We start from the raw sequence: 11,670 nt of genomic DNA, 5'->3' as shown, positions 1-11,670 counted from the left end.
GAAATCAGGGAGAAGCTTTGAGCATCTTTCTAATACTGATACACTCAGCCATCTTTGGACCATGCTGCCTTTTGGTTGTACAGTAGTCTTTTAAAGTTCTTTGCCATGGTTGCAACAGTGTGATCATATTATGCAATAAGTGAACAGTTGGGGAGCATAGATCTGCATGAATGACAATTCTTTATAATGGGTCAAATTCTGGAGAGAAATCTATATTTTCATTGTACACCTTCATCTTTGTAAAAATGATACCTACTGAATTATTTTATTTTATTTTTCAGAGAAGTGTGATGAGCCACTGACTGCGGCACTTCCCCATTCTTCCTTTAGTAGTTCGTCTGTGATGTCAGGCAGCTATGTAGCTGGCTACGCTAAACTAAACAAGAGAGGAGGTAAGAGTTTTTAAAACAACCTCATTGCCACTTGACTCACCTGTAAATTCTCTTTTAAATGTCAAGATATTAATATTGTAATGAACTGTTTTAACTCCGTTGCGGGTGAGCAGCAACCTGCTTTTATATAGTGTCTTTAATGTGGAAACCGTAACAAAGTGCTTGACAGAAGGGAGAACAAGAGAAAACAGAAGAGAAGGAATAAAGGAGCAGAGAAAGAGTCATGGTACAAGAGTTAATGGAGGTAATCGAAAGCTTGATTGGAAACAAAAACTAATAGTTGCTTCTTTCAGTTACCAAATATTACAGGTTATCAGACATGAGTTTTGATAATCCAAGGAAAGAAGTGTATTTTCAGAGATCGTCATGCAGGAAGGATCTCAAAGTGATTTACATGAAGCATGGCACAGAATTACATGCCAAGCAGTCGCGAAAAGAGGAAAATGGAAATTAGGGTGGGAGGTGAAAGACACATTTGACGATTAAAGTTTTGAGGGGGCATTTGAAAGCAGGTGACAAGGCAGATGGCTCTAGATCCAGGTGACCAGGAGTAGCCCAGTGTCAGAGAAGAGTGTGTGTGGGTACATAAAGCTGAAGAGGTGGGAAATGGGGAAGCTGTGGAAGGGTTCAAAAATGAACATTAACATTGCAAAGTTCATTTGCTGTGGTACAGAAACCAGTGGAGTGAAGAAAGGATGGGAGTGATAAAAGTGCTGAATTTTTTTTGTGGGTGAGAACATGAGCTGCAGCATTTTCAAAGAAGTGAAATTTCTGGAAAGTTGAACTGAGCTTATCAGTCAGGAACATATTAGAGAAGACAACGTTTGAGGTGATAAAGACATCTAGGTTTCTTTGCAATTAAAAGATAGAAGTAGAAGTGGTAGGCAGTAGTTCAGAAATAGAAGAAAGCAGTCTTAATAATGAAAAGCATATGTGGGAGCAACCAACGTTCAGAATTGAATAGGATGATGGCATTCCTCATCTGCTGACTGAACCTGAGTTGACGTTTAGGAGTGTTGATCGACACAAAGTCAAAGAGACATAGGACCTGGCAAGAGTCAAAGAATGTGACTTTGGCCCTGCCTGTATGAAGCTGGAGGAAAGGAAACCAGGATAAGTGTAATTTTGTCAGAGGATAATAAATTGAGGCTTTATTAAGCAATTGTTTAGGCTTTTATTTGTTTCAGATCAGGGGGCACCATTGAAGCTAATGAGTTATTCAAAAAATGCAAGAGGCTGCGTGAGAATGGTTTCTGGTTTCCATTGTTTTCAGGGCGAGCCGATTGCTTTATTTGCAAAATGCTATCATATTTATTTCATCAAACACTGTTTTAATTCTGTGAAAATATATTATGTCAAATAACACAAAAGCAAACACCAGCATCAGCCACAACAGGTCTAGAAGTGATCACTCCCAAGCAGCAGGTCAGTTTAAGGCAGTTATTCAAAAGGTAAAGTGAGTAAATGATGAGGTGGAATGTGCATTTACTGGACCTAAGCTGCATTTGTTAAAGTGGTGCTAGATTATTTGTTGAAAGTTGCTGAAAAATGTCTCTCATAGTTATTTGTATTGGAATAAATAATTTGTCCAAAAGCAGTCTTGAGAGGCCTAAGAAAAAAAATCAACATGTAATTTGGACATAGCCACAAAAGAAATTAGTTTGTTGATACCAAATTTGGGTATATGCAAATTGAAGAAGAATGCAGAAGAATATAAATTGCTTAGCAGACTGGTGGCAGATTCCACTGAATGTAGAGAAATGTGAAATAGTACATTTTGGGTTAAAAGATTCTTAGGGTGAAGCTACAAAATGAACTGCTTTGCCTGTGCTGGGATGAGGGAGCAGTACCACAAGACATGCGCCATGCCAATATCATCACCCTCTATAAGAACAAGGGTGACCGCGGTGACTGCAACAACTACCGTGGAATCTCCCTGCTCAGCATAGTGGGGAAAGTCTTCGCTCGAGTCATTTTAACAGACTCCAGACGCTGGCTGAGCGTGTCTACCCTGAGGCACAGTGCGGCTTTCGAGCAGAGAGAGCCACCATTGACATGCTGTTCTCCCTTCGCCAGCTACAGGAGAAATGCCGCATACAACAGGTGCCCCTTTACGTTGCTTTCATAGATCTCACCAAAGCCTTTGACCTTGTCAGCAGACGTGGTCTCTTCAGACTACTAGCAAAGATCGGATGTCCACCAAAGCTACTAAGTATCATCACCTCATTCCATGACAATATGAAAGGCACAATTCAGCATAGCGGTGTCTCATCAGACCCCTTTCCTATCCTGGCGTGAAACAGGGCTGTGTTCTCGTACCTACACTGTTTGGGATCTTCTTCTCACTGCTGCTCTCACATGCATTCAAGTCTTCAGAAGAAATCCACACAAGATCAGATGGCAGGTTGTTCAACCTTGCCCGTCTTAGAGTGAAGACCAAAGTACGGAAAGTCCTCATCAGGGAACCCCTCTTTGCTGACGATGCTGCATTAACATCCCACACTGAAGAGTGTCTGCAGAGACTCATTGACAGGTTTGCAGCTGCCTGCAACGAATTTGGCCTAACCATCAGCCTCAAGAAAACGAACATCATGGGACAGGACATCAGAAATGCTCCATCCATCAATATCGGCAACCATGCTCTAGAAGTGGTTCAAGACTTCACCTACCTAGGCTCAACTATCATCAGTAACCTGTCTCTCGATGCAGAAATCAACAAGCACATGGGAAAGGCGTCCGCTGCTATGTCCAGACTGGCCAAGAGGGTGTGGGAAAATGGCGCACTGACATGGAACACAAAAGTCTGCGTGTTTCAAGCCTGTGTCCTCAGTACCTTACTCTACGGCAGCGAGGCCTGGACAACGTATGTCAGCCAAGAGCGACGTCTCACCTCATTCCATCTTCGCTGCCTCCGGAGAATCCTTGGCATCAGGTGGCAGGCCCGTATTTCCAACGCAAAAGTCCTCGAGGCGGCCAACATCCCCAGCGTATACACCCTGCTGAGCCAGCGGCGCTTGAGATGGCTTGGCCATGTGAGCCGCATGGAAGATGGCAGGATCCCCAAGGACGCATTGTACAGTGAGCTCATCACTGCTATCAGACCCACCGGCCGTCCATGTCTCCGCTTTAAAGACGTCTGCAAATGCAACATGAAGTCCTGTGACATTGACCACAAGTCTTGGGAGTCAGTTGCCAGTGATCGCCAGAGATGGTGGGCAGCCATAAAGGTGGTGCTAAAGAGTGGCGAGTCGAAGAGACTTAGCAGTTGGCAGGAAAAAAGACAGAAGTGCAAGGAGAGAGCCAACCGTGTAACAGCCCCGACAACCAATTTTACCTGCAGCACCTGTGGAAGATTCTGTCACTCTAGAGTTGGCCTTTGTGCTGTTCCACAAACCACTGACCACCTCCAGGTGCTTATCCACTGTCTCTCGAGACAAGGAGGCCAAAGAAAAACATAGGAAATTGAGTTTTAAAAAAGGAAGTGAAATTGAATTAGTGCAAGATATTGGTAAAACCACAATTTGTGTAGTGTCCACACTTCTGGGCATCCCATTGTAGGAAGGATATTAGCGCCCTGATAAGAGTAGAGTGAAGGTTTGCTAGAATCATATGAGGAATGAATAGCTCACATTAGGAAGACTTGAAAAACCTAGGCTTTATCAAGGAACAGAAAAAGGTTCAGGAGGGTTCTGAGGGTTTTCAAAACTTATAAGTTTTTGAGAGGGTGTATAGTAAAATTCTTTACCTACTGGTTGGAAAATCAGTGATAAGGGGACATAAACTCATGATTAATACCAGAAGAACAAAGTTAGATGAGTTTTTTTTCTCATCAAGATTTATTAGAAAATGGAAAGCTTCTATTATAACAGGATATTGAGTTAGAGATGGAAGTATCATTTAGAAAGAAATTGATTAAGCATTTAAAAGGAAGACTATAGCAGGATACAAGAAAAGGTCTGGAAAGTGAGATTAGCTTGGATTGCTCCAGTTGAAAAGCTAAGGACTGTGCTGTGATGCTGAATCATTTTTCTTCTGTGCTATAAATTCTATGAATTAGTTGTCGCAGGAAGTATTACTATGCAGACTGACGATGGTATGAAGTTGAGTGTGATAAACTGTGGTTGTAGACATGTCTTTTTCAGACACTAGCCAGGCTGAACAGTTTATAAGAGATGAAGTAAATCAGGAAGCAGTGCTTACGTGATGCTAAGCTTGGGCCTTGTATGCCTGAAGATGATACAAGATAAGGGATGCACAGGATGCAATCTTTGGGGGGAATCCGTGTTATGTTATCTATGACTGTAAGTATAAAGCATAAATATGGATCAGAATTAGCTGGAGATAAGATAGAGACAGGGCTCTCTTAGTAAACTTCCAAGTAGAGATTATAGAGGGCTGGATTTTGTGCTGGAGACAGGGGGTGCCCCGCCGCTGCCTTTTCGTGACCCCCCCCCCTCTCCCCCCGTGAACAATTCTCCGGTCTTTCTAAATCAAAGTTTCAGGAGGCGGGAGCCCCGTCCCGCTAAAATCTTTAAAGGGACAGGGATCCCACCTCCAAGAGCTGCCGACCAATCAGAGGACCGGCAGCACGGCAGCGCCACCAGGAATGGTAACCATTGCCGGTACTGCAGAGGCCTTGGACCCAGGCCCAGCGGTGGAGCCCCAGAGCAGAGGTAGGTGAGGCGGGCTCACTGGGGCCAGTCCAGAATCTCCTGGTGAGAGGGGGAGTGGTCATGCTGTCAGGGGGAGGGGTCCTGGGGCGGTAAAGTTGTTCCCAGTCGACGTCCTCTGTGGGCCACAAATTGCCCAGGAAGCAGGGACCCCCCACCCCACCCCCAAAGCCTGCAGGGAGGGTGCCTCATATTCCTCAAGGATTCATCCCCGCGCAGTGGAGGCCCTCCCATGCCCTCACCCCACCACTGATAAGATCCCAGCGGCAGTGGTAAGAGGCCATTAATAGGGAGTGGTTGTGAGGGCGATTTGAAGATCGCCTTTTCGGACGTTGGTAATGGATCCCACCGCCTCCAAAATGCGAACCCATTTTTAAAGCGACTCAAGGAGGAAGGGAATGGCAACCTTGCGTGCCTACAATTAATTGCCTTTTGAGCTCATAGTGGAATTCGTTAACAGGCTTATCAGCAGCAGTTTACAATTTGCAAAGGAACAAAATGGTGGGAATGCCATGTCTGGAACATGACACGATGTACAAGTTGTGAACACTGCTGGGGACCAAGAGTACTTTGGGAAGGATTGTTCAACCTGTTGTAGAAGCCCAGAATAAAACTCAGCTGCTTAAACAGTGCCACAGAGTAGCCTTTGCTGGAGCTGTAAGACTTCCTTTTCTCAGTGGTGAGTGGCAGGAATCTGGAGAATAACATGAGGCTGCTGGCATCACCAGGGCAGCTGGGGTCAGCAGGGGAAGGCCTGATCAATGCACAAAGCCCAGCTGAGCAAGTTCAGATGGGAATAGGCTACTCTGACATCGGACAGAGCAGCTAGGATGAGCCGCAGCAGATGCAACCTCCTGGACAGAGAAGGTCAGAGGAGAACATCAGCAGACTGCAAGGAGAAGAAGGCGCTATCTAAGACTATCTAAGGGCTACCTCCCAAAAGTCAGGTACCTGCAAATGACAGAGTGCCAGTGCCGTAGGAGGCTATACCTTTCCAGGCAGGTGGTCTCGGACCTGTGTGCTCTGATCCACAATGACCTGATGCCTCACGGCCCCCATGGCAATCCCTTCCTTGTAGCCATCAAGGTCACCGTTGCCCTGAATTTCTATGCAACTTGGTCGTTCCAGAGATCAGCTGTGGATCTGCTTGTCAGCTCATCACATGTACAGGCAGGTCATGGATGCCATATTGAGGAGGGCGGGGGACTATAGCCACTTTGGCACAGATGGGCCTGGGCAAGCATAGAGGGCATTGGGTTTTGCCTCCATTGCTAGATTCCCCCAGGTGGAGGGCATCATTGATTGCGCCCATGTGGCTATCAAGGCACCCAGTGACCAGCCAGTGAAATCCATCAACAGGAAGGACTTCCACTCCCTAAACGTCCAACTAGTCTGCTTCCTTTGTGTGTGCTTCCTTTCCTGGCAGCTGCCATGTCTCCTTCATCCCCACCAGTCCAGGCTGTTTCTGATTTTCACTACATCCCCCAAAGTATCCAAGGATCCAAGGTGACAAGGGAAATCCCTTGAGATGGCTACTGACCCCTCTACAGAGCCTCAGACAGAGGCACAGAGGTGAAACAACCAATGCCACCTGCTCAGCAGGCCAACCATTGAGCAGTCCATCAGGCTTCTGAAGAAGTGATTCCTGTGCCCGGACCAGTTGGGTGGTGCCCTCCATTACTTTTCTCCAAGGGTCTGTGTCATTGTGGTCTGCTGCACTCTCTATAAATGGCCCTCAAGAGAGGTGTGCACTTTGAGAACAGTGAGGCCCTGGAAGAAGACAGCTCACTGGGGTAGAAGCAAGACGTGAGAGAGGAGAGGGGAGAGGGGCAGAGAAGGATAACACTGAACAGAGAGGTGCCCGGGTTGCATGACAAGGTGGTCTCCTCCTGCCACCCTCCAGTAAGAGGACCTCTTTCCTTTTCCTCATGGCCTCTAGCATTAGATCCAAGTAGGCATCAATGAAGCAACGGTCTGCCCTGCCCCTACTGTCAGGCATCCATCTACCCTGTTACATCTCACTTTCCTCTGATACAATGGAAGGTTTTAGCACACGCAGATCTCTCCCTCAGGACAACCAGTGCCTCAGCGATGGTTGCCATGGGGTGTCTACATGAGCCCCACACTTGATCTGAACCACCTCCACTGCTGAACCCACTGGCTCTAAGTGGACAGGAAATCTGTCTCCATGCCAATTAAGGGCTTACCCATTTGAAAATCTGAATATGTTTCCCACTAGAGGTGGGTTTTTTGACCCAAAACCAGACCGGGCTCCTGTTTCCCAGCTCGGTAATGAAAATCCAGCCCTGTAGCTACTGTTTCCAAGACACAGACTGGTTCTTTGATTTTTAGAATAGCCATTGAAAGATAATAGTGTTTTATGGATAAAATATCTAACTTGCTTGTCTTTCTGCCTCTGCTTAATTATCTTAACTAAATCTGACCATTATTTAGCCTGAAAATAGTTTAGATAATTGGTATTTACTTCCCATTAGAAGAATATGATGGCTATCCCATGTGGTCTCTGTTGCATTATACTATTAATAAAGGATATGCATAGGAGCATAGGCTTCAGTTCTGAAGATGCATGATCTACTTATGACGACTGCCTCTTCATAAAGTGTTGGGAGAAATCCTAAACCATAAAAATTAGCTACATTGTTTTGATACCTTGAGATTAAAGAAGTTAGAACAGGAGACAAAGTGCTGAGTCTTAATGTTAACACAACAAGTATGTAGAGAAAAGTAACAACATGTTGGACAGCAGATTTTCAGCTTATGTGAAAAAGATGAGGGCAGTTCTGAGGAACAATGACTTAAAACTGAGTGGGACAAGAAAGGTTGTGAGAATGGGAAGGTTAGAGCAGGGTTCTCCAACATACGGCTCACGGGCCAGGATCTGGCCCAACAAATGTTTCCATCTGGCCCGTTTCTCATCCTTGCCAGGCATCTGTGACTTGTAATTTCAGAGATGAGAAATTTCCCACTTGCTTCTTCTTTTGACCAGACTGGCTTTCATAAAAAATCGCACTGTCTGTTTCACAGCTGAATTGGAATTTATAAGCTCGGATCTTTATCTAATGCTCATTAACACTCCTTTGGCGGCTTCTGAACTTGGGACAGATTCGGGTTTTCTAGCGGGCTTTTAGAAAAGAAAAATCGGAACCCACTGGAAAACCCTGTCCCAAGTTTGGAAACCGCTGTTCTTGCTCCCAGCACCTGTCAGGACAGCTTTGAGGTTTTCCGGCAGCTCTGATTTTTTTTTTAAAAAGCTGGCCAGAAACCACAAATCTGTCCAAAGGTCAGAAGTAGCTCTCAGTAATAGTCGGGGGTGGGGGCAGAGAGAGAGGCAGGGGCAGAGAAAGGGGCGCAGAGAGAGACAGGGGGCAGAAGGGAGCAGTGAGAGAGAGAGAGAGAAAGGGGGCAGAGAGAGGGAGGGGGTGAAAGACAGCCGGGGAGAGAGAGAGGAGGAAGAGGGAGCAATCAAGATAACTCCTGATAGATGGACATCTATCCGGAATACTCTGCATCATTACAACAAGTGTGCGGACAGATATTGACTACTTGAGCAAGCAAAAAAACCCACCAGGTATCTCATTACATGAGTGTCCAACATAATGAAGAAAAATTGTCAATAAATTAGTCTTCTCATTTAAAGTTTCTTCACAAAAATGCACATTTGCTGTTGTTTTGATTAATAGTAAGATAAATTTTAAATGTCTTTATCTTTCTGAAATTATTTCACTGGCCCCCTGTGTAAGACAAAAATTGTAATGTGGTCCCCCACGTGAAAAGGTTGGACAGCCCTGGGTTAGAAGCTAGTGCTTGGAAAGGGATTATCTGGCATAATGAACAGTGGGCGGGTAAGGGAAATCCCAGGGATCTTACTGGAATGCAGAGATCAGAAAATTCAACAAAACTAATGAGATAAAATTTGTATATCAAAATTGTAGAACAGAATGAAGGAATGAAGGAAGTTTCCTTGCAATGATCATTAGATTAGAGTTGGAGAAGAAAAGTAAGCAATGAAGCTCAGGATTCGCTTGGCAACCTAAAGGGAAGAGGATACCGAGAAGTTATGAAAGAAAGCTTTGGCTTGAGACCAGGAGGGACAGCATCTTGAGGATCAGGAAGTCAACAGCTGATGCTATTTTTTTAATAAAGTTGCACTTGGCAGCTTTAATAGTGAATTTACAGAGGCTTCAAGCAGAGGTTGTGTTGGCTCACTTTTTCAGACTGATATCAGATGCAGTAGGTGGAATTTTTATGAAGCACAGCAGAATAATAGGCATAAATGAATCAAGATATTATATCAGATCTGATGGAAGATGTGACTTTCTATGCCAGCTGGATAACAGCAGATGCTTCACTGGTACAAATGGGAGGATCGTAAGAGTAAGAAACTAACAGTTGGATTAAGGAAAAGTAGAAAACAAAAGAGTTTTCTGACATATAAGCATCAATGTTACAATCCCAGCAGTATTCGAACTGCAGACACCCAAGCTCCAGGCATACCTGTATATGTAATGCCAGGGCAAGCTGTGCAATAACTTGCAATAGAAGGCTATTTTGGACTGGCCACAGCCACAGGGAAAAGTCTGTCTGGAGAGCTTTTCCTGAAGCACAATCAGGTGAGGGGGATGCTTTCAAAGAGTTGTAGCTTGCCCAATAAAAAAGGAACATTGTGGTGGTGACAGAGACATGAAAGGCATTACTTTGAAGCTAAAGAGTTGGAAGTCCTTCTGGAGCAATGCACCAAAGGAGAGTGGCCTTATTTGGAACTGAAGGCAACCCTCCTGTAAAGCAGATGTGGCTGCCACTCAGCCCTCTTTGCTACAAATGAAGAATGTCAGCTGGTATCAGGAGCCAGGTGACTATGAGTGTGCTCCTTACTTTTACACACCCTACCTTTGGGACTTATCAAATATATCATACATCTAAGCTGCGATATCCTGCACCTCTTGAGAGGTACCACTTCAACTGTTGTACAAAATTATTGCTGTTTTGCATGGATTCTTTCATTATGCTTAAATTGTATTACACACTCTAATTGAAAGCTGGAGAGGCAGCTGAGGAACAGCAAATTGATCCTGTAGTAGATAACCCTGATCTCCTAAGAGACATCCACATAGTATATCTTCTTATTCAAATCATGTGGACACTGTGGGATAACATACAATGAAGGCATATGGATGCTTTCTAGATAACCGCCAATGATGTGAGGAATGACATTTCTGTGATCACATACCATTTCATCATTAATTAAGTGCAAACCCTTTCTGTTCAATAGACCACAAGATTGATATGTAGGTTCCATATGCAATTCTATGTACTCGGGATAATTTCCAATGAAAGATCTGTACCCTGTCCCCCTGTCCAGCTGCTGCCTCTTTTCTTTTACAGGAAAACTGAAAATGATGTTGTTCCTTGCAATAGCTGTCATTTCCTTAATTCACGCATACATTGTAGACTGCTTGATGTGGCAGATGCCAGACTTAGCTCAGTGATAACTGTCATTACTCGTGATTCAGAAGGTTGTGGGTTCAAGCTGTACTCCAGAGATAATCTAGGCTGACACTTGATTAAAGTACTGATGGACTACCGCACTATTGGAGGTCCCGTCTTTCAGATGAGGCATTAAATGGCCATGTCTACCCGCTCTGATGGTTGCACAAGATCTCATGGCACTATTCAAAGAGGAGCAGGTGATTGCTGCCAGTGCCCTAGTCAATGTCAAACCCTCAACCAGTATTAACACACATTATCTGGTCACCAAGTTCAATAGTGTTTGTGGAATCTTGTTTGCAAATTGGCTACCACAAAGTGGTTAGACTTCAGCAGCTGGGATGGCTTGAGGTTATGAAAGGGATTAGATAAATACAAATTCTTTCTTTCTGTCTGCCCATCGATTCCATGCTCATGCTCTCTCCCTTCGTGCACGCTCTCTCTCACGCCCCTCACACACTCTCATGCTCTCCCCTCGCATTTGCTCTCTCTCACTCATCCTGTGCATGTGCGCTCTCTCTTCCAGCTCTCGCATGCGCCCTTCCTCCTTTCACGCACACGATCCCTCCACTCTCTCGTGCACGTGACCTATTCCCCTCTTGCGTGTGCTTCCTCTCCCCCCTCGTGCGTGTTTCCTTGCTCTCCTAGCCACTGCCTCCTCTCCCCCCTCACGCATGCTTCCTTTCCCTCCTAGCGAGCACTTCCTCTATCCGCCTCTTGCACGCGCTCCCTCTCCCCCCTTTCTCAGACATTCCCTCTCGCCCCCCCCCCCTCATGCGGGAGCTCTCATCCCCCTCGGTGGTCACTCACCACCCTCTCGTGTGCACATTCTCCCCCCTCTCTCTCTGCCCCCCTTTCTCTCTCTCTCTCACATTTTCTCTCTCTCTCACTCTCTGCCCCACTTTCTCTCTCTCTCTGTCCCCGTTTCTCTCTCTCTCTCAGTCTCACTCTCATTGTTTCCCTTTCCTTCCCTCTCTCTCTCTCTTTCTCCCTCTCTACCTTTGGCGGGCCGGATTCAGGCCGCGGGCCATATGTTGGACAATCCTGGTCGAAAAGAACCAGAAATAACAACCATAGAATCATTATCAGCACCTACTGTGGGT

At 45.4% G+C, this 11,670-nt stretch overlaps 1 protein-coding gene across 1 annotated transcript in view; it reads left to right on the top strand.

Moving 5' to 3' along the window:
* Positions 1–334: 334 nt before the first annotated feature.
* The window catches only part of LOC137347208 (contactin-associated protein-like 2), a 1,554,138-nt gene continuing 1,542,802 nt past the window's right edge, over positions 335–11,670 (top strand). Inside the window, exon 1 of the mRNA XM_068011439.1 lies at positions 335–392. Within this exon, the coding sequence (XP_067867540.1) occupies positions 344–392 (49 nt within the window). The 5' untranslated portion in view covers positions 335–343. The remainder of the gene's footprint in view (positions 393–11,670) is intronic.

This window comes from Heterodontus francisci, chromosome 2, assembly GCF_036365525.1.
Source record: "Heterodontus francisci isolate sHetFra1 chromosome 2, sHetFra1.hap1, whole genome shotgun sequence".
Lineage (NCBI taxonomy): Eukaryota > Metazoa > Chordata > Chondrichthyes > Heterodontiformes > Heterodontidae > Heterodontus > Heterodontus francisci.
This window is presented reverse-complemented; position numbering and strand designations above follow the sequence as displayed.